This window comes from Apteryx mantelli, chromosome 1, assembly GCF_036417845.1.
Source record: "Apteryx mantelli isolate bAptMan1 chromosome 1, bAptMan1.hap1, whole genome shotgun sequence".
NCBI lineage: Eukaryota > Metazoa > Chordata > Aves > Apterygiformes > Apterygidae > Apteryx > Apteryx mantelli.
The window spans coordinates 104,267,173-104,290,504 of record NC_089978.1 but is presented as its reverse complement, the minus strand read 5'-3'; the positions used below and the strand labels follow the sequence as shown (position 1 = coordinate 104,290,504).

The 23,332-nt window shown below is 37.7% G+C and overlaps 1 protein-coding gene and 1 long non-coding RNA gene across 6 annotated transcripts; one reads left to right on the top strand and one right to left on the bottom strand.

Annotated features, from left to right (window-relative positions):
- Positions 1–445: 445 nt before the first annotated feature.
- CRYZL1 (crystallin zeta like 1) lies at positions 446–23,117 on the bottom strand. 5 transcript variants are annotated; one of them, XM_067298971.1, is made up of 14 exons: positions 23,040–23,117; positions 21,386–21,457; positions 18,427–18,504; positions 17,821–17,893; positions 17,160–17,204; positions 12,630–12,698; positions 10,879–11,012; positions 9,969–10,080; positions 5,934–5,954; positions 4,659–4,757; positions 3,810–3,931; positions 3,237–3,342; positions 1,565–1,610; positions 446–872 (listed from the first exon to the last, which is right to left on the bottom strand). In XM_067298971.1, the coding sequence occupies exons 2-14, from the start codon at positions 21,449–21,451 to the stop codon at positions 773–775; spliced, it is 1,071 nt and encodes a 356-aa protein (XP_067155072.1). In that variant the 5' UTR covers positions 21,452–21,457; positions 23,040–23,117; the 3' UTR covers positions 446–772. The 5 variants fall into 5 exon arrangements, with proteins under 5 accessions (XP_067155072.1, XP_067155091.1, XP_067155082.1 ...); XM_067298990.1 differs by lacking the exon at positions 23,040–23,117 and adding an exon at positions 22,751–22,923; XM_067298981.1 differs by lacking the exon at positions 23,040–23,117 and adding an exon at positions 22,641–22,668.
- LOC106494977 (uncharacterized) lies at positions 19,491–20,486 on the top strand. Its single transcript, XR_001294380.1, has 2 exons — positions 19,491–19,550; positions 20,322–20,486. It is a non-coding gene; the product is annotated as an uncharacterized lncRNA (long non-coding RNA).
- Positions 23,118–23,332: the final 215 nt, after the last annotated feature.

Below are 23,332 nucleotides of genomic sequence, written 5' to 3'. Positions count from 1 at the left end.
AAGCGTGCAGAATACAAAGGTCTCACTGGAAAGATACCAAAGATGACTTCACAGTAACAAGTTACATAAAGTGCATCAAACATTAGAATAAAATAAGATCACATTCAGGATTTATTCATATCTGTCCTAACTGAAGATATATTAAAGAGGCATGATTGTGTCAACTTATGAACTACAGATACTAAGTCAAGTTTACCACATCTCTGCTTGCTGAAAGGAAGACAAATCAGTGGTGGAGGGGGAAACCCTTAGTGTCAGTGCCATATCCTTCCCCTCCAGCATCCTTGCTGTTTATGATGGCTTTGCCACCCCACTTCTCAATTAAATAACAAAAACAATTTTAAAATGCAGATTAAAGACTTAGTATACTACAGAGTGCTTGGCCTCAAACAGTGAATATAGAGGTGACTACCTGTGGGGGGATGGAGAAGGAAGAACTACTATGCAACACCAAAATATTTTTCCTTTAATTTCTTTTGGTGGAAGTACAACAACAATTGAGGTTGCCTGAAGATGTTACTGGTATTTGTCACGGAGCCAGGGACAGATGAGATTTTTGTGTCAAGACTGTCTGCTTAGGAGTTGCTGATGGAAACACTGTTCAGCTGGATCCAAAAAACCCTGAAGTCTCAGAAGCTTCACAGACTATTTGTGCAGATGTACAAAAGATTAAGTTTGGTTACAGAATTATTTGAAAGGGTACACTAATTTACTTCTCAAACACATTGTGTTTCTTCATCTTCCACAGGCTTAGAAATCAGGAAATTGTGTGTCAGAATTGAATGACTTGTCTTTTTCTTGCTTGATTCTTCTGAACTATTTCCATAGAAACTTTGGCTTCATACAATGGGATTGGTTCATCCAGCTGAGGCCTAAAACAGAACAATGCATCAGAAATGTCTTGTGGGCATGCTCAGATCAATAAAAAACATTCCAGAACTACTGCTATTGACTTTACTTCCACTATGTAAACTTTACTCCTTAAACAAAGTGAAAGTTTTATAGCTTTGCTTGGATCCACAGAAGAAAGGAAGAGCCATAAAGCAAACAGGAAACAGAAGTTTAATTAAAGATATCCTTCTTAGGGGGGAAAAAAAAGGAGGGAAGGCTTTTGCTCAGCAGGAAAATTGTTATTGTGCATGGAGAATAAGGATCTTCCACTTCCCCTGCATCGTGGCAGTCTTCATATCTAGTGAAGTGGCCACTCTTTCTACAAAGGAATATTAGACTGCCCTATCTTTCTGTACAGCCAACACCATTTCCCAGACACAGCTGAGCAGCTAAATATATGCTCTCCCCCCGATCAAGTAAAGAATGTGCTGCCTGTTAAATGCTGATTTAGTATATAGCCACAGAGAAAACAGGAGTTTTACTGAAATCAGGAGTTTTAACGAAATTTCTTTGTGCTTAGCCTGCTGTACTACCAACAAAAATAGACCATAAACCATTTCATATAAACAAGACATTTTTTCCTCAGCATCCCAATATCAGTTTGCAGTGCAGTGCTAGCAAGAGCTCTTTGCTGCTAATGCTGAATAATAATAATAAAAAAAGAAAGTCTCACCTGAAAATGTTACTTGATAATTTTTCCATTATATCTTCTAAGATGCGTATCTAAGAGGACTGTCAAGGTAACAATGTACATACAGACTACTGATCTTTCTACAATCAGGTCTTTGGGCAAGAGCCCTGTACTGATACAAAACCAGCAGGGTTAAGGTTAACTTTCATTTTCGCCCTAATTCCAATCTTTATATCATCAGATTTACACACTTGTTTATAGATCAGAAATACCCCTTCCTGGAATAATATGCAAAAAAGAAAAACAGAACATTTAAAAAATATATAAGGCAGACAAAGGATTAAGATTGACAAATGCAACCTGTAATAAGTACAACTAACTAATCAGAAGGGTAATTACATTTTTCCTGGAGAATGAAGATGACAGATTTTGGTATAAGTTAACTATCCCCATCATCCATGCAGACATCTGAGGTAAAAATCAAAATGAGGTTGGGAAAAGAGCAGAGTTCATAAATTCTTGGAGCCATGATATACACCTTTTTAAATAAATCTGAGTTGATTTGCTCATTTCATGTAACATTCATGTCAAGGCATTATACAAGGCTTTACTTAGTCTCTATATGAAACTCTGAAAAATAACATACCTCCGTTCATTGTATGAGCAATTTGGTTAACATTTGAAATCCAAGCCATTCTAAGTGATCACCTTGTGATTTTTTTCAGATGTTAATGCCATCAGCTCAAGAATTTCACAGAAGACAGATCAAAAAGCAGATTTTCCTTTCAACTTTTATACTCTCCTATGATAAAATATGTCGTTGCTGTGATTATAAAGATATCATAAGAAGCAACAGAAGGAATCTGTTTAGTCAGTTTACTTTGTATGCTGATAACTGCTAAGTGTTCAACAAAAATACCAAAATATAAAAATATGTGTGATAACTTGTATCCCATGGTTACCTCCTTAGTATACCTGGCCTTACTTAATCTACTTTACAATTTAGTGGAGGAAGGGAGGACTTCCCTGCAGTGTAGTTAGGCTTTTTGTGAATATAATGACTTAATTCTCACCTGCCTGTGTTGTTCTGCCAAACTGCAAAAGTGATTCAGCAGATCATGATCTGCAGTGCAGTACAGAACAGGGAGCATCCTTAAAGCCATAAATATAGACAATCCTTCCATTACCTGAAGTGATCCACTGAAAATTGTCATGCTAGTAAAAAGCTCAGAGTCCAGCTGTTTAAGACCAAATGTAGATAATGCATGAGTCATTCCTCTTCCCACACATGTATCATCTTTGCTCAATAAATTTTATGTGAATACTGCAAATAAGGAAAAACTTACAAAACCAAATATTTTAATGCAATCTGTTTAACTGTAGAAGATTTATAGATGATGTATCTACTGCTCTAAAGAATAAAGAAAAAAATAATTCTGAAGTGTTATATGCACAATATAAAAACTTGTAGGACTAAATCTTCAGTTGATCAGTTCAATGTTGAACCGAAATACTGTATTTCTCCAGAATGTTTTATTTTTCACCATTACTTTCAATGAGGCATTTTATGAACATACATAGAAGGAATACAGAGACTAGTTTAAAACAAGAACCTATGTTATAGTATGGTTGCACTGTATTCCTACATTGGTTTGTTATATTTCCACCCACTCTGATTACTCATTAGTAAACAAAATGACCATCAAAAGGATATAAAGATACTTCCCTTGCTGTATATTTGACAAGTTCCATACCTCATCATTCAGAAAAGACACTGAGGCTCCTTTAAGAAACAGGGAATGGCTATCTGGAGGATCCAGCTTAAACAAAATAAAAAATATTATTATTATTAACAAAATTTAAAGCTAGATGGTTATTTTATATTTACTGATTAAAAAAGTTAAAAACACACCCCTTGCTCATTCTCAAAAGTTAGCAAGCTTGTAATATTTAAAATTTTAAATGGTATTTTTATGTCTAGCCAAATAGTTTAATATTCTGAGACAAAGATCCTTTAGAATTTGTCGGTATAACCAAGCTATTAAAATAGCTTTCTATCCAACTGCTTCCTGTACAAGACAACCCCAAGACTGTAGCAAAGGAAAATAAAACCATTTATTAACACTGTCATGGGATGAATGCTTCCCATGTTCTGGATGTGAAGGTTTTAAGTGAAAACTCATGTTATTTAACAGTGGAGACCATTCAGCTGTGAGAGAGTCCCACAGACACTTACTTCCATGTACACACTGTGGTACAAACTAACCTGCTGACGCATTATCTTTACCTGAAGATTTTTTTCTGTAGTTATCCAGTGTCCCCCAACACCCAGAAGTGTAATGATATCATGCTTATGAGGCAGTAACTGTGGTTTTAATGTTGATTCATCTTCATTACTATATAGTCTCGCTGAAGAAAAGAACAAATTCATTTGAGCTCAGAAGAAAATAAAATTACTGTCCAGAATGAAATGTCTATCTTTTCCTGTATTGAAAACTACAAATCTTGGGATTCTCTACAGTCCTGTTTTAGATACAAATGAGTTGCAAAATATGCATTTGAATAAAAATAAAGATGGCTCTCTAGAGCAGCACTGTAATTAAATTATGCTGCAAGTCTCATGAAAATATCTGAGAAAGCAGAACATTTAGGAGATTTCATATATTTTTCTTTTAACACACATTTTCAGTGGAACTAAGAAGTTCTCTAATTATTCAGCTAAAACCAGTAACTTTAGACTTGTCAACTATTACAAGTTATTTAGAATACAGGTTCTACACTGACAGTACTGGCAACCTGTGCTCTAAATTTTTGTATTAAGTAAGGTAGCATAAACAATGATGTTGCAGAACTACTCTTTAAATGACTTTTTTCCAGTTTTAAATAGAGGAAAATTTCACAGAAATTTGGAAGATGATTAACAGTAGTAGATGCTTCCACTAGAGGGTGATATGATCAGAAACGCTTAAGATCTGTTGAGCAAAGGTACATACATAAGATTACATGAGAACAAGCAATCTACATGTAATCTTTTGAGGTGGTGCAGCTGTCACTTACAATACTTGAAAGTTAAAACCAAACCAAAAAACAATTACTTAATGCTACTCAGAAAATCAAGTTTTCAGCAGTTACATACCTCCAGCATCTAGAACAATATCAACCCCTAGGCCACCTGTTTCTTCCAAGCAGCTTTCTGCCACATCTATCTTTCCATTTGACACATCAATCACTCGAGCTAGGCAGAGCAGTAGGTTTGGTAAGGTACAATAAAAATGTAGAGTTTAGATTCAGAGCAGAAGAGTTTCTTATTCTTGAAAGCATCATGAGCAAATTTGCAGCTAAGCTAAAGAACTAGCCAGTATTTTTAATTTTCCAATACAATGCAAGATCAACACCAAAAATATGTATTGCCTAATCCAGAAGTAAAACTCACAATATTGTTGTGACAAAAAGGATAAAGTATTCTATTATAAGAAGCAGAAATCCTCTCGTAAGTTCATTCTCCATCTTTCTTTTCCCCCCCGAAAGCCTCTCCAAAATCATAAGGTCTGGAGTGACTTAGCCATGTTACTGAAAGAATATAGACTGGCCAAAAGGTAAGGAAGTACCTTATTTTCATGTCTAAAGCTTCCCAATTATCTGTCAGAAGAATAACCATGGCAGTAATGCTTTGGGGAAGCTTTCCAAGCGCAGCTTTCTTCCCTTACTCTTCATGAAAACCACCACCACTTCCTGCCAATCCCTTGCAGAGCCCTTCTCTTGCTTCCATGTCACAGGAGGAAACAAAAACCTGTTTCTCCCTTCACATGGAGCCTTGACTCTGAGTACGAGTCAGCTAAGAACACTTAAGAGGTTATTTTATAGTTGTGCAAGTTACAGTTAAGCATGTTAAAAAAAATTAAAATAAATTTCAGTCTCTAATGAGCCACTGCTTGACTCTTCTAATTCCAGCAAGTTTTTTCATCTCGCAATACTCATCTTCTCTTTAAAATAATTTTTAGTAACTGTTTCTTATCTCACAGCATAGATTACTATATAATTTCTGCACAATGTTTTTAACCTCTAAATGGCTCTCAGTGGTATTAAGTAAATATTTAGATGGAAATTTTTACACCTTTAAAAATTTTTCTGAACCAAAAGTCAGTAATATATTTTCTTCTCATGCATCTGCGATACCATTTTTATAGATGACTACAAAGCTAAACCAAAGCATCAGGAGTAACTAAGGCAGAGAAGTAGCAGCTAAGGGTTTCAGTTTGGTTTTTAAATTATGAGGCAGAACAAACATTGAGAAACTAATCAGCCAAAAGACTTCTCACTTCAAAATGATAATTGAAATAATGGCAAATAATTTTGGAGGCATGTTTCCAAAATGTAATGGATTGAGCTTAAATTCACAAAGTATACTTACCTACTAAAGGCTGCCGCATATCTTCAATTTAGGCACAGTAAGGTGGAAAGGGAAGGGAGAGAACAGAAAATAACAAGAGACTAGTCATTGAAAGAATAAGAATGCTCAGAAAAACTCAAAAGTTATTCCCCCCCCCCCATATCAAATCACAGAATAGTTGAGGTTGAAAGGGACCTTTGGAGATCTTCTAGTCCAACCATCCCTGCTCAAAGCAGGGTCAGCTACAGTAGGCTACTCAGGGACATGTCCAGTTGGGTTTTGAATATCTCCAAGAATGAAGACTCTGAGCAACCTGCTCCAGTGCTTGACCACCCTCACTGAATCATAATATGCATTCAAATTCTTAAATCAACCATTTAATATTTTTCACTGAAGTCAAATTATCTGGGCAAAGAGAATGTATGTGCTCATAATTTAATAATGATAGTCACATGAATGCATGTGACTGTATGCAAATAAGAAATCATGACTTCCTTTTCCTACCAGTTTCTTCAGTTCAGAAGTTAAAAGTATTTTTTCAGCAAGGCAATTTGACATGGTATAAACGTAATTTCTTCAAATATGCTTTCCCTTCTTGAGGATAATTTTGACTTAATAGCCTCAAAAAGTGACTATTCAAATGAAAGTCAATAGTTTAATCAGTTTGACCAGTTCCTTATATCTGTTTAGTCAAAACTTACAATTTTGTTATTCAAGTCAATCCAATATTTCAAACAGTACTCATCAAAATTCTGTTCAAATTCCTTCCCAGCAAAATGCTGTAACAATTTCTCTCCACTGTGGAAAAGGCTGAGAAACAAATTAATATCATCCATTTTTTTTTGTAACTTATGTAAAATTTCTCACGAAACACTTGTAATTTAGTTCAGTTCCTCCTTCTGAGACTTGCACAGCTTCTAGGCTAACATTATTCTGACAGGCAGAAAGTAGGCTTCAGTTCCTCTCTTCTTTTACTGTGGGTGAGTAGTAGAAGTATCAGTATTTCTACAGCTTGCTACATCACTTTACCTTTACTCAGCAACTTTTATTACAAAGTTTGAAAAATGCCACCCAGAAGATCTGCTACTTAGTTTACGGAACAGGCTCAAGAGAGACCCATAAACCACAAATGAGTTCTTACCAGGAATGTATCCATTGAAAGCTTAATATTGGATTAGTTTAAAAACAAATAAAACAAAGCATAATCTACATGGCTATTTTATCTCTCTGTTCTTTAATAGGAATTCATCACATTTATATTTATTTCATAATCTGCCTCTAGTCTGAAATATGATCATTAGTATTTCTAAATTGATTATAATCCCCTCCTCCATATTGCTATTATATTTACTCCAGAGATTACTGAAGGCATTTGTGAAGACCCCTACTGTTAGTCTAAATATGAATCCTTAAACATTAACAGAAATTTGTACTTTAGCCATTGGATTCATATTGTTATTAAAAAAACAAACAGGATTTCTTTTGCTCCCACACAAACTCTTTTTCTCTTTTGAATGCTATACTCAGGTTACATCTTTATTTGAAGTAAAGTTGGAATTAAGTTTTTTTCCCTAATGTTTATGTTCCACAAATATTTAAGACTACTAAACCCCTATTGATGCAAAACAAACACTTATATGAGCAATATATACAATGGCCTTTTTACTGCAGAGATAGTTATTTCAACCATTTTGAGGCAGTTATGCTATATACTCTTAACACAAGCTACTGCTCAATGACAACTGACAGACTTGTACTTAAAAACAATGCAAAAAGCCCCCTAAACAAGCCTCCAACTGAAAAAATCTCCACCCACAGATGTTAAAAGCAAGCCAATTTAGATATATCTAGCAATGCTTGTTTTGCTTAGAGCACTTATTTTATATTAACATTCATAAAAGCTAAAAACGTCAGTACAAAATTAAATATACCAAGCAATCGAAAGTCATTCATATGTGCTGACAGGACTAGGATAATAAAGTAAGTTACCTTTACATATGAATTACAAAGTCCTTTCTTAACTAAAGTTATCATATCATTAGCAAAATATACCTATAAAATATTACACAGCTGAATTTTAGAATGTCTTTTCTATTTACTTTTTATCCTGTAACAGTTGGCATCACAAACCTCTAAGCATCAACAGCATTCACAAAAATGCTTTATATTGTGATACCTGTACTATATATTATTACAGCAAAAACAAAACAAAATACCCAAAGCCCCCCAAAACAGACCTCTGAAGAAAGAAAATAAGAATAGGAAAAAAATTTAGCCCTTTTTGGCAAGTTGCGAAAAAGGGGCAATATAAAAATCTAGGCATAAGTCTGTGGGGTCTTGGAAGAAATGATTATATTCCCAACACAAAACTTTGCAATTCCCTGCTCAAGATCATTAAGGTCAGAAAGCAAAAATGTCTCTCTCCCTCCTATTGTGTAATAAGCTCTGCAAAGCACTCTGCTTCCTGCTGCATTCTCAGCCCTCCAGAATGACTAGTGGAAGAGCTAAAGGCTCACTTGGTAGGCTGGAAGTGAATCACTCCCTGGCGCTGCAGATGTGTGTGAACGTGCAGCCCCAGAATGCACATGCACACTATGTTGTCTCTGTGCTTCCACTGCCAGTTCTGTCCTCGGGAGCCAGAAAGGAATTAAAATTGACAAGAACCCCGTTCTCTCAGTGTCTAAAGAGCAGCTCGCTGGCTTATTTCATCCCTCTGCTAGTTTACTATTCTTGAGCCAGCAGGGAGAACACAAGGACAATACTATGTGCACCTGCATATCAGCAACACTTGTTGTTAGTAAGTCACCCAGACTAAGAGACAAGATTTAAAAACTGCTGTAATTCTCCATTTGGAAAGTCAAGATTGAAAAATACCACTATGCAAAACAACAAAGGAGAAAGGAGACAGTCAGGGACAGTTAACCTTGACATTATCTTTTTAATCAGATTATATCTTAACTCATACATATTTCAACTGATGCAATTGTAACAGATGCAGACAGGATAACTGTGACTACACAACACTTCTCTCCTCAAAGGCATTCTTGCAACAGCCACAGTTACTGTTACATATACTTCTTTGAATGACAACAAGAATCACACTAAGAATAATACTTCAACTAGGTGACTATACTTTCTGTAGCAGACCTTGCAATTTGAGGAGGAAGAACATCAGACACTGGTACAGCGAAGATCAGAGACTGCAATGACTCTGGACTTTGCAATAGCCTCCTTCATTTAAGGACAATCTCTTTATAAAAGAAATATTCTACTTCCCTCCACTCTACAGCATCAAAGCTAGAAAAAGAAGTTTGATAGGAAAAGATGGTAAAAAGCTTTTACAGAGTCTTTTCCCACATTCCAAACAATACTGTTAATTTTGAGGGGAAAAAAAGAAAAACCAACTTACAAATATCATGAAGTTGAAGCTAAAGTTATAGATGAATGCACATAAGGTGTCTAATGCAAAACTCATTCAGAACATAGGAAAATCCAACAAAGCCATTGAGAATCTAGCTACAATAAAACAAGCATTGTTTTACAGTTATGACAGTGCCTGAAACTGAGCTGCCACACAGCTTGATAAAATACTATTAGAAATAATTTAAGTCTGGTGAATACTGTATCTCAAGTATATGATTACATCTGAAATGCTGGCTCAGGTATGTAGATTACATGCTGTGATACTGGTAATTTAGTAATGCTTTCTTGCTCACAAGCAACATTTTATTTGAAAGTGAAAAGACTGCTCCAATAGTTAGGCCAAGAGCCAGCATTAAAGCACTATTCTGCTAGATGAGAAGTGCTATGAGACAGCCATCACAATTTAAATGAAGAATAAAATGACATTAAACACACCTAAAATATAACTTAAATATCTAATGAATGGAGTACAGAATAAACATTTACACTACTTAGACTATTTGTAAGTCTGTATTTCAGACTTCAGCACCTGAGGTAAGACTCTAGACTGGAGGAAAAAAAACAACAAAAGACAACCCCCCAAAACAAAATTCTCCTTTGGCACAAACTTTCACACTTAAGAATAAAACTCACCCACAGGAGGTCTAAGCCTCTCCAGGTACTGCTTATCTTCAAGACTGTGTGCAGTAGAGATTACTTTAGCTCCTCTATGCTGTGCTAACTGAATAGCTATTGTACCGAATGGCTGCAGGAGAAAAAAATAAATAAAAAAAGAACAGTTCATCTACAGCAGCAATTTGATACAGTTAAAGATGATTATATTGCAAAGGGAGGTCAGGAGAAGTCAGGGGAGTATCCAGAAATAAACTTAGTCCTTTCATAAAATACATCTGAACCAAGAATTTGAATATTCAGGGATCTGCTTCTGTTCCAACTGAAGCCAAAGAAAGTCTTTTCATTGACTGGGAAGTTCTGATCTAACTTTTAGGAGATTAACTAGTTCTTTTATTCAACAATATAGCTTGGCTTCTACTCCAAGTAATGCAAGTACCATAACTGCAGCTGTAATTTCTAGCTCTGGGCCTGCTTGATTGTTGAAGATGAATTGCTACCAAGAAAAAGAGCTCCAGCCACATTTACATTAATGAATCTTTACTGCCACAAATTTAACATCTTCATTAGCAATAAAGATTTCAGTAATGCAAATGAAATTATTTATATCTGAGAGAAGTTAAAAAGCAGTGGTGGGAAAGGGAAGAAAAAATTAAGGTACTCTTCTCCAGTTGTACCCGAGGGCTTAGTATAAAACAGCAAGAAGAACTGCCTCTTTACTACCCACACAACATGTAAAGGATTGTATTCTTGGCTGAATATCTTACGTGGAAGGGCCCTTCCTACCAATTCAGTAAGGGCAATACCAGGAACAGAATGCCAGGCCTGATAAGCTCAGTATGTCATAACAAATCCAATATTTCTGGTGATAAGACTGTTGTTTATGTAATCTGTTCCAAAATAGTTTTATTATTGCACAGTTGTTACCTACACTTGCTCCATCCATTACAAGTACAGTTTTTCCGGGAGAGACTTGGGAAAGGTAGTGTAAGGCTGTATATGCTCGGACACCATCACGAACAGTCCCTGCTGCTTCAACCCAACAAACTTTTTCTGGTTTACGAACTATTTCAGGGGAAAAAAAACAAACAGGTGGGGGGGGGGGAAAAGAAGAGTGAGTCCCTGACATTTCACTGAGAATAGTCTTTAGATTTTAATCAATGTCTAAAATATGAAAGAAAATTCTAAGAGTCAAATCAACTACAAGTGTCATTATGATCCACTTCACAAAGGCAGTATTCCAATGTGTGGCTCAGCAATGATAAATTATTATAAAGTTATATGTCTGTGTATACATAAAGAATATATAAAATAGATATAAAATTATAAAACATAGCAGCTGGACCAGGTCAAAGAGGAGAAAGGCACTTGCTATTCTGAGAAAACTAAGGTTGCTTCTGCAGCACTCCTGTGAGCTAATTCAAATACAAACATAACATTTAAGGGGGGGGGGGGGGAACAACTCCATTTCTACCATAACCTGACAGAAGAGATCTAAGGAGGTCACCTCTCCTCTTCATAATGAGGATTCTGACACAGACACTAGACAACGCAAGATCCAACCCATGATTTCATAATTCTGTCTACAGGTCAGAAACATTGCCCTTCACTCACTTCATAATCCATGGGTACAAATAGCTTCTGGGGGTTTTCAGAGAGAAAAGTCAATACAGCATTACTTGTCATCTGTTTTCTGCTGTCTCTACCTACAAGACTGCTAAGAGTTTTCCCATTCTATCCACATGCTTAAAAGCCTGGGGAGATAACATTACTGAAGTACTTCGTAAACTAGGAATCTCAAATCCAAACATTTTCAATGCGGACAATTTACGTGACTTAAGAGGAGAGCTTGATACCGAGCTAGAAAACCATCACAGCCCAGCTGAAAGTCTGGCATAAAACTAAACGAGCAAGCACCATCCTCCTGAGGCACTAGAAAGGAAAGACAGCAAAAGTTTGGTCTGCCTCTTTAAACATAAGGATTGACAATCTGGATTGAATCAACAGAGCTATACAACAACATAAGTGATCACTTGGGTTCATTTATGTGTGCTGGAAAAGAATTCTATGATCATCATCACTTTGTGTGCCAGTACATACTACTTTGTGCTAAGTAAGCTATTCAAGGGGAGGGGGGGGGGTAAAAACTATTTTCTGCCTCTGTGTATAATTAGAAGGCAGCACAGTCTTCTAGCTTTTGTTTCCCTGGTCATTGTTCCCTGAAAATTGCTTTCTCCAGCTTCTAGTCTGCTGGTTTTATTCCAACTGTTAGTCTGGCCAGAAATGATGATGGTTCTGAATTGGGTCAAAGGGAGGAGGAACTCCCCCCCCCCCCCCAACTATCTTCACAAACATTTAATTCTGTAACATATGAGGTGATTCAGTAGAAAGAGAAAATGAAGCAACAAAAAGGGAAGTTAGAAGGAAATAAAAAAGATGAGTCAGCTTGTGTGTTTAGGGAAAACATTAACCCATTAAGTGATAACACCAAAGAAAAAGCTTTTGAGAGTATACAGTATTGAAAGCTTCTGTGAATAGGTGGGGTACACAGGATGTCTGAATGCTGCTACAGAACACAAGTTTGTTTGAAAGTCCTAGTTACTTGTTGCCTATTAGAAAAACCAAATTGAACTATAAAGATGCAGTATATGTAAATATTACAAAAACAGATGGACTACATACCCAAGTAATGCTCATGAACTAGAATAACTTCACAAAGACCAGACTCTTCAGAATCCAGGGGCAAAATTCCTGAAGGGGGAAAAAAAAAATTGAACTTAAGTCTTTAATTCCAAACAAGCATATATTATAACCAAGACAGGTGCTCCTAATTAAACTGTTAGTCCCACTTTGTCTGTGGTTCAGTTGCTCTTGTCAGGTTTATGACAGGTTAACTCTTCAGGGTAAGAGCCTGTAATCCCTGTGCCTGCAGTGCATGAGATGGTGTCACAGGTGATCCAAACAGCATTTTGGAGGTAGGGAGGTTAAGAAGGGGGACAATACTGACTGCTTTTCTGCTAGTGGCACCCTTAACCTTTGTCAGACCATGTTTGAACTCATTTCACACTGTTCTTTCTCTGATGAGTGCTCCTCTTCCTACTCTGGGCCAAGGCTAGCAAGGAAGAAAATTGAGCTCTCGTATTGCAGGTGGGCACAGACCAAGCCAACAGTGCTGATACGGGACACCAGGATGGAAGACAAGAGGTAAGCGTGTTGTTAAAGAGCAACAGAAAAGGGGCAGAAAGAAGGAAAGGAAGAACAAGCAAGAATAAGTGAGTGTAGGTTTATAAAAAACTGGAACAGAGAAGAGAGAAACTGAAGAAAAAACATGGAAGACAAAAAGCAAACACAGAATAGACAGGAGAAAAAAAAATCCACCCTGATCATAACAGTGCTTTTTTTCCTTCACTGATGAAAGAATGAGATTCATGAACAGTAGGTTCTGGCCTCAGATCAGGCTTTGAATATACTTAAGAGCAAGCAGAAACAAATAAAAAAACCCCAGAAAGGTGGAAAAAGTGAACAGGTGTTTTAAAGGCAGGTGGAGAGGGGGGAGAGAAAAGGTCCAAGGAGTACACTTTCCTGGATAAAACCTGTAATATTTGTTTCCTTCGCCCACCCAAATTTTACACTCCATTAGGCAAAAGCAGGGGCTTTGGCTTAACATCCTCAACATATTTGGCTACCATTTCTGCCAGTCTTTCACAACTCCCATTCAATGGTTTTCCTACAGGGCTCATATGTATCTGCAGCTTACTCAAGGGTTTATTTACATAATAAAAGTAGTCAAGAATAGCTAGCTACAGTAGCTATTGTGCAACTGGGAAATAACACGAGGAAGAGAATCTCAGAACAGAACACTTTCTTACAACTTTATCTCTTCTATCTTACTTTCATAATTAAGTCATCCTCTATTTCTTAAATTTAATATACAAATACAAACATATGAAAGAAGAAATTTCACTTACAAATATAAATCTTCTATTCTAAAGCATTATTCAGATTTTGATGATTAATACAATATCATATTTCAAATATGAAGACCGACTCAAATATCCTTACAGTAAACTAAAATAGCCTTGGCATCTAAAAGTTTACATTTTAACATCTTACTATAGAAAAAGCAAAACAATGAATAATACAAGACAACATTTCCTTTTCTTGACAAAGAGATGCAAAAATTCAGGTACAAGTCATACTGTCTTCTAACACTAAAGACTTTAGTATGTTATGGCCTCCCAGGAGCCATTATACATTGCTGTCAACTCGTATTGATTTCAGAATCTCTGAAACCATTCAGAAAAATATGATCCCTGTATATACGAGGGAAGGAACTAAAGATATACAGCCTCTTAAAGAATGGTGCCCCTAAGTCAGTATATCTCATAACTTCACCAGAAGCTCCCACATTATTAAGCGTAGAGCTTTATTTATCTTATACATATCATGCATTTGATGAAAGTACAAAAGATTCTTCACCTTATTTGTCAAAAACACTCCACATAGCATAAGGCTTTCCTTCACTGATTTATTTGTTCAGTAACAGGGCACGTGGAAGAACCAACACCCAAGCTGGGTGATAAAACCTAAATAAAACCTAAGCAGGTAAATTTTATATTTAGGTTCATGTCTCCAAGTATTTGTGGCAGATTTAGCTCTGAGTATTATTCCCTGCCTTTATTTCAGTGAGGAACACAGCATAATTGATTGCTAAGAGATTTGGAGAGCAATAAATAAAACTGACTGTAGCTTTGAAAGAAAATCAAGAATGTATCTCTAAGAGATTTTTGGCTAGTCTGGCATTTTAAAACTATACTTTTCTTAGCTAAAGAAAAGAATTAGGCATAGAGAATACATTTTACAGACAAAGAAAAAGCAGCCGCCTTCTGTAAGATTAAAGAAGGATCATAAAAACGTTGAAAGTGAAAAAAAACAATTCTTCATATAACTTTAGGTGCAGATTAGATATTTAACACTAGGTAGTTCCAGTAAATGCAGTATTATTTTTAACATGAATAAGAGTAGATTTATAAATAATGAGCTTATTTCCACATTATTACTGTTCAGCTCAGTAAGGGGTATATACCAGGACTATACTCTTTGACAGAAGGCTAAGCTTTTTTGTGCAATTCAAGTGGAGGTATTTTTCTGACAAGTATATATTGTGGGACAGTTTAATGTTATTAAGCACATGAACAACCAAGCCTTTTGGCAATAGCTATTTTATTTTAGATCTGCCATTCGTTAACTAAGTATGAACACACAGCAATAGCAACTGGGAAGTGTATTTGTTAGGAAATGTTTACTACAGAGAAAAATATTATACAGAGAAAATATTTCACTCTTGTCTTTCATCTTTAGAGTATCAATATTGGATGTGTAAGGATGAACAGTTGTTTTGAAAGGGAATGCTAAGAGGTTTCAGAATTTAAAAAGGAGAATTGGAGTTTTCTTTCTTTTAGAGCTAAAAATATTTAATGTCTTTTTCTTTGTCTTCCTCCCACCCAGCTTTCCATAAGTGTAATTCTGATTCTTCTGCACTTGCATTTGCAAACATTCAGTATAGAAGAATAAAAAACCCCATACAACAGAAGTTTCAAAGACAAAAGGAATCTGCTTCTTTCATGATCCAGATCCCAACTCCATGACTGATTCCACTCCTTTAATTTCAGATGTAGACTGAAGTAGCTCAGTTGATTCAGCCTGATTTATTCTATATTGAATCAACAATAATGGAATCAAGCCCTAACGCGCCCCCCCCTCCCCCCCCCCAAATCCCAACCCTCCAACAGTCACTTAGAATGTCATTTAGCTTTCTCAGGTCTATCAGCAGATTTTCAGAGAATTTTTTTTCCTTAACTACTTACTGAAGCTGTATTCCTTAAGCTATAACAGAAGGCGATTGACACACAAATGCTATTTAAAAATATTCAACAGATGCAGCATATATCAGTGAGATATTTAAACGAATGAGCAAAAGCATTCACAATAATGATACTATTCATACTTTGAAGGTATTCATGTGCTTATTTGCAAGTCCTAAGAACTCCTGAACATAACTGTTCTACTTTATTAGACAAAGTAAAGTGATTTTTACACTCTGTAAAATGGAATATTAATTCCAAACTATAAGGATTACACTTTCTACAGTGAATCAATAATAATAATGATCACACATCCTATTCCATTAAATAGGAAGCTAATAATATGAAAAAGCTACCAAGATCTTCCAGAAACAGAAAAACCCAGAACACTTTGCACATGATTTCGACCTGGAAATCTGTTTTGAACAATAAAAAAAAGTAGGACAAAAACAAAACAAGCAAAAAACAAAACCCAAACCAGTGATTACTACTTGCCCTTCTGATGGGCTTCTCTGATGATAGTCTCAGAGCAGGATCACAAATCCTGAAGAAGGGCTCCCTATGGTTAGGATTGGGGGGTGGGAAAGAAGGCCCACTTTCATAAGTGGGTTAAAAAAAAATCTATATGTAATAAATGTTTCATTCTAAAGTGCAATGAAAATGAAGATTCTAGTTAAAGAGCAACTTCAATCTATGTTTCTTTTTAAATGTGTCCTTGTATTTAGGAAAATGCTCGAGTATGTGACTTGCTTTCAGCAACTCAAAATCCACTGAAAGTGGTGAACCTGCTCGCATGTTTAAGTTACTACCATTTCTTCGCTCAGTTAGAAATTGAAATGCCTTAGAATAAAGTGAACAGTCTTCTCTATATTTGAAAATATTCATCTCTAGAAGCTAACTGTATATTTTTTATATCACTCTCAAGAAGACAGTAAATAATAAACCTAAACTTTGTTCATCCACAGAAAACAAAAATCTGTATTAATTACATTACAGTGGTGCTACAGATAGAAGTTATTGGGTATTTATTCAAAGGTTGTGTTTAAAACACTCACTTTGCCCAGCTAATTGTACCCTGGTGTCTATTCTTAAATACTCAGTGAATGCAATAGGACTGTGACAGATTACAATAGCCAGGGACCTGAACTTCTCTCTTATATTCAAAAAAATTCCTTAAGAGAATATTTTAAAAATAGAATTCTCATTTACAGGAGTTTATTCATGTGACACTATCTCGAACTTAGAAAAATAAGTGTCTAATTGTAGCTTTAGTAATGATTATAACCTGAGCCATTCATTATAAAAAGATTACTATGTTAGTTGATAAGGTAAACAAGCAGTAACTTACCCACTACTTCATCATCTGGCTGAAAAAAGGACACCTTCCTTCCAACTTACGAAGAATGTATGAATGTAAGGAAAGAAGGCATGAACATAAATATTTAGAGGTGATAGTGAACAAACATTTGAGAGCGCTCTGTATCATTAGCTTACAAAACTAAACACGCCTTACTAGTGAGAAATGTATTTTTTTCCATTAAATGATGTTTACATGCTGAAAACCAATCTTTTACTTAACATCTACAAACAGTATATGCTAGTACACATAGGTATATGTGTTTGAAAGATCTAAGGTTTAAACAACGTATCAAAGGCTGACATGCAAGTGAAGGCTTCCTAAATTCCTGAATGTTATTTTGTCCTCACTATTCCAAGAAATACTTTATACAAATAAATTAAAGGTTGTTAAAACAGATAAGATCTTAGTATATTTTATTTAGCTGCTGTGCATGGCCTTTTTACCCTGAGCAAATATGCAGGCATTACAGTTTAGTCCCTTTTCTACTTTTAACTTGAATATCATTGCTGATGTAGGAAAAGCTTCATCAGGAAAGCAAATACTAGCTCCTACTATTAAAGTTATACCATACAAAGACAACTTATATGTCCTAGATTAGCAGACTTTAATTCTTGCTCTTAACCCTCACAAGACAATTTTACTGACTTACCTTCCAGCACAACTCCAGAAATTTCTCGACCAACAGGTAAGAGTTCCTTCTCCAATTTAATTTCTGACAAAAGCTAAATGAAAATAATGGTTATAACTTTCTTACCAAGGCTCAAGTTTTGCATATTTATTATCATCTTATAGCATTTGACATATGCAAACAATTGGGCCATTACCAAAATGTTATCTGGAAAAAAAAAATAATACACACATTCCTCATTTAATGTTAAAACCTTTGAAATGGTTTTCTGTATTTAAATTTAGAAGCATACAAAAGAAAAAATAAGAACAGAGAGAGTCATTAACTGCCAAACCAAACTGGGACTTAAAGTCAGTATGCAGAGGATGATAAAAGGGTTTTTACTGTAAGAGAACTCAAAATGACAACTAATCTTTCTCCATAAATTAAGAACCAAATTACAGGTGCTGCTTATTTAAAGAGATATGCAGGAATACCACATCAATCTTGTGCCCTCTTTCTCAGCAGTAAGGCCATATCCTCATATGGCATAAATGGAATTGTGCCAGTTACCAGCTAAGGCCCTGGCTTAGAACCTTCAACAGAAAATGTAAACACCTCTAGCTTTAATAAAAATTAAGCACATACCTTTGTATCTATCCAGCTCAGGGCACAGGCTCTAACTTGTATTTTCACATCATTGTCTCTTGTAGGAGGAAGGTTTTCCTAGGAAGACAAGTTTACAGGCATTACATTATACAACACAACATGAATGTGCTAGTAGAATCCTCTCCGGATCTCAAAAGTCCATTTCCAGAGAGTCTTTATTTTAGATTTTCTTGATTATAGTACTCTGACTACAAACCATTTCTTCAATGAAAGTGAAACTGATATCACAATGGATTTACAACATACATTTTAAGTATATGCATATTACTGTTACAAACTGAGCACTAGACCTTTCTAAATCTTAAAAGATACTAGAAAGTTATTATTCTGTTTTTCTTCTTCCAAGTTAAATTTCACACCCGTATCTGAAGCAAGTTTAGACAGATGCTAAGGGTTAATTATGTACTAACAAATGGAATGAGACGGGTTTATAATACAATAGGGGTGATGGAGAATTTTAAGAGAATTTTAAGTACGAACTCAGACAATCACATCAAAAAATCAAGTGAATATTCAAGTAGTCCAGATAATGCAGAAGAAATTGCACTGACAAGGATTGGTGTTGAGTCCCATAAATGACGGGCACCTTATATACAATAAAGCTCTATTACTAAAAGTCTCCCCTTACTATTCTGACTTTGCTTTTCAGCATCAATATCTGAACTGATTTTAAGTAATTGAGTACTGCTACTTGAAAGTATTTAATTAGCCAAGCTGAGTTTTGGGCTGCTCTCTCCACACAGTTCAGGTACTAGTGGCAAAATCATGTATTTCCATGTTACACTGTAGTCTGCATTTTTTTGTTGTTGTTGTTTCCAATTGAAAGTGAAACACTTACCACAACATCAGAAACCTTTGTTTCTCCTTCTGAAGTTATGATATCCTGCTAAGTGTTTAAGCTTTTCTTTATTTTTTTTTAAACTCTTCCCAACAAACAGCTGTTGCTTTTCTCCTGGGCTTAGCAACATGAACACTAACTTCTGTCTGAGAGATACTAAGCTGAACTTTTTCTCACCCCAGGTGAGTTAAATGCACGCTGCTCCTTTAAAACTGCAAGGCTTTTTGCCAGTCAGACTGACCTCCTGCTCCTCCAACAAACCAAAGTAGGTTCTCACTCTTTGTTCCACAAAACACTGTCAAGCCATTAGACTATTGTAACTAGATGAATATTGTATCTCTGTTTTTAAAAAAAATAAAGTTATAATCTAAGAGATTTATGTAAGAAACAACAACTTCTATTTAAAAGTATGTTATATTTTGGAACTGTCCTTTAGGTATGCATAGTTCAATGAACCAATGCAAATAGTAAAACCGTTTTTATAAAGATCTAGAATGCATGTCTTAAAAAGAGTAAGAAACTATCAAACGTTTATGCTGTTAACTGGTTCCTGCCTTCATTATTTAAATACATCAGTATTATTAATTGACCATGTAATCCTATAAAGCAGATCTGCGATGGAAATTCTTCATCTAAGCTACTGACTTATCCACCCTCAAATCTATTAAGATCTCCTCAGACAACAGGCTTTCCTTTTCTTCATTTTTTTCAATATTTATTTTTTGTTAAGATTAGGATTCCATAGTGCTGGTCATTATACAAACACCTGCAGAATTAGTTCCATGTCTGAAGAGCTCAAAATAGGCCATTAGGGAGACAAAGAATATACATAGGCATGCAATTTCAAGATCTGGGCAAGCTTATCTAAGACAATACCAAGCTGTCTTGCTCACCTGTTGCCAGTAGCTACTTATTGCTATCCTCTCCTTTGGGTTGAGGCTAGCAATCATGGAGCCATTAGGCAGATGTAAACTAATTTGTAAAAGAATTAGTAGTTTTCACCTGGATAAATATGCTGTTTTATTTCACCTTATAGCTGCACAACTGCTAAAACTATTACATGGAAGAGGACAAAAACGTGCAGCTGAGACAGGAACAAACATTTTCAGCAGAAGCACAGTTTCACAATCAATTTAAGTTGACCTAAGATCGCACCCTGAATATGCATCTTGGCTATATCACAATAAACCTTCTTACTGTACCCTTCTTTTCAGGTAATTCATCCAGTGTGTTTCACTACTGCAGCTTTACAGCTGTTGCCTGAAGATCGTTATCAATATTATATTGTTTCATTTTGATGCATGGCTCATTGGGATATATTACCTATATTAATATATTTCATATAGGTAACAGGTTCATTTAAAAAAAACAGGTTTGCATCCATGAAACCATTCAGGCGTTTTTCTTCTGTTCAGACACTCATACTGCATTGATGTGCACTTTTCCACATCCTTTAGCCTTATGCCTCAGATACATGTGTGTGCACTTGTCCAATTAGTGTTCACCTCAAACTGAGGAAGACTTTTTAGCACAATAGTTTTAACCAAATTTTACAGAACAGTAGTGGTCTTCCAGACATTGCTGTTCCTGTAAGTTTCAGAAAGATAGGTAGTTAAACAGAGGAGACTATCAATGCCTTTGAGGAAAAGGCTGCTCTGAGAGTTCAATTCTATAAAACAAAGACCTCAAAAGAGGAGAGAAAATAACATTAGGAACACTGCAAATATGGTAAAATTCAGGCAACATTTACTTTTTGAGTGTCCAGAAAAATCCAACCATAAGATGCCAATCTGTATAAAACCAGGGTTCATTGGTTTTGTGAGCATAACTACTTTTTAAAATATGGACACCAAAATGACACACAAATCTAGTATTGGCCTTGCCAAGTGCTGCATAATGATGGGAAAATATTCCTACCCTACCTTCATTTACTTGCCTGTATGTTCAAGGGTTATACAAGTTTTTTTTTTTTTTTTTTTTTTTTTTTTTTTTTTTTTTTAAGTCTTCAGAATAGTTAGGTGTTTCAATACCCTTGTGGCATTCAGCCACACTTCCTTCTTCCACTGAATGATTAATAGCTCTATTATGATTGGAACTCACTCTTTCCTGGAAGACAAATGTCATTTCCTCTCCAGGTGAATTCTGCTGACAATACAGGGCTTTCATAGTGATCTGAAAAAAGACACAGCAAGCAAACTGTAGTATATGCAGCATCTGTAAAGCAAACAAGTAACTAAAGCTTTAAGGTACTTTTTAAGCTGAGTAGCAATTGTTTGCAAGCCACAGGGTGGCAACACAGGGCCTAGGAAATCTCCCAACACATAAGTTTTAAAGCAGATCAACAGGGAGAGCAAGATATGATGCTACCTGCAACAGGTTACTCCATCAATATTGTTGACTGTAAGACAGCAAATACTGGAAACTGCTGAAGTACAGCAAAAGCCAATGATACACACAATTTACCAATTAGTGATCCAGTGCAGTAGACTAGGAATTTGCCACCCAGTCTGAAAAGCACACAGTCTGATTAGCTCAGACAAAGGTAGCGCAAAGGACAATAAAACCAGTGCAGGAACACAAGAAACCTTACACAGGACTGAACTAAAAATCACAGCTTAAGTTTTCTGGTCTCCCACTGCACTTGTCTGGCATATATTGCCCTGAGCGAAAGAGAGAAAAATCTGACTTTTTTAAGCAAGAGCCATTTCTTCAAGTTACAAGAATAAGGAAAGCACAGAGCGGACTGGTGGAGACAAAGCTGACATTAATAGCGCTTCTGGCATGCTCTAATCACAGCCCGGGGTCCCTGGAGCCTGAAGGAGCCGCTCTGAAGCCCCTCTCTTTGCGGCAATGCCCAGCAGCGCTGCAGCAGGGCCCGGGCCCAGCCCCCGCCAGGCGGCGGGCACGAAGGGGGCCCGGAGGCGCCCGGGCAGCACGCCCGGCCCCTGGCGCGCTGCGGCAAGTTTCCCGAGGGGCTGCTCGAGGGCAGCTGTCGAGCTGCGCCCGTTTGACGGGGCCTGCTGCTCTGGAGCCACCGGGCACGCCGCTGTCATCGTTTCGGTGCTTTAGCACCCGCAAGAGACAGGCCCGGTGGGGGAGAAGACCGACCAGCCCTCGCCAGCGCGGCCTCCCCCTCCCCACCGCGAGGCCCCCGCCCGCGCCGCGGCGCCCGCCGAGGAAACTCGCGCAGAGACAACTCGAGGGGCTCAAAACCCGCCCGAGGCGAAGGGAAATACAACAGCAACCGCCCCCGACCTCCGCGGCGCCGGGCGGGAAGAGTCCCCAGGCGCCGAGACGACGTAACGGCAGCCCCAGGGAAACGGCGCCAACGGCCGGCGCGGTTGCCATGACAAACCGTTACATCCGCTGCGCTCCCACCTCGGCGCCCCCCGGCGAGCGCGGACACGCCCCCCGAGCCCCACTCCCCCCCGCCCCGACCGCCGGAGAGGCCGGGCGCCAGCTCACAATTGGCTAAGGCGGCTGTCGCTCGGGGCAAGAGCGGAGGCCGGGTTGGATGAGGCGGCTGTCGCTCGCTCCAAGAAGGGAGGTGGGATGAGGCGCCCCTCGGAGCGCGGCGAGCATCGAGCCCAGGCCGTGCAAAGGACTACGGGGCCCAGCAGGCTTTGCGGCGCGGACCGGACTACACCGCCCGGGGTGCAGCGCTCCGCGGCTGGCTTACGTGACCGTCCGAGAGCAGAGCCGGCAGCTGGGGCATCACCCTGAATGGGGGGCGGAAGGAGCGAGGTTAAATTACCTTTATGCAAATTAGCTGCGGCCCCGCCCCTCCCCGCGCTAGAGCGGGCCGGGCTGATTCGCTTCTCTCTTCACGTCCTTGCCCCGCCCCCGCAGGCGCCTTCGGCCCCTCCACGTCCCGCTGGCGATGAGGAGGGGACCAGACGCCCCCGCCACTCTCCCTGCCCCTTGATCCCTTTGGCGCGAAAGTGGGCGTGGCGGAGCCCTGATTGGCAGGAGGAGGCCGGGTCCCCGCGGCACTCCCGGGCTCTGATTGGCGGCGCGCGCCTGCCCGTCGCGAGGGGGGGGGCGGGA

Bases quoted from the DNA above. Each gene is read 5' to 3' on its own strand.
- CRYZL1 (XM_067298971.1), bottom strand. From the start codon at position 21,451: ATGAAAGCCCTGTATTGTCAGCAGAATTCACCTGGAGAGGAAATGACA. The intron at 10,081-10,878 runs GTAGGTAACAAC...TTTCTCCTGCAG, and splicing joins TTGTAATGGATGGAGCAAGT to CCATTCGGTACAATAGCTAT. The intron at 4,758-5,933 runs GTAAGTATACTT...TGCTCTGCCTAG, and splicing joins TATGCGGCAGCCTTTAGTAG to CTCGAGTGATTGATGTGTCA.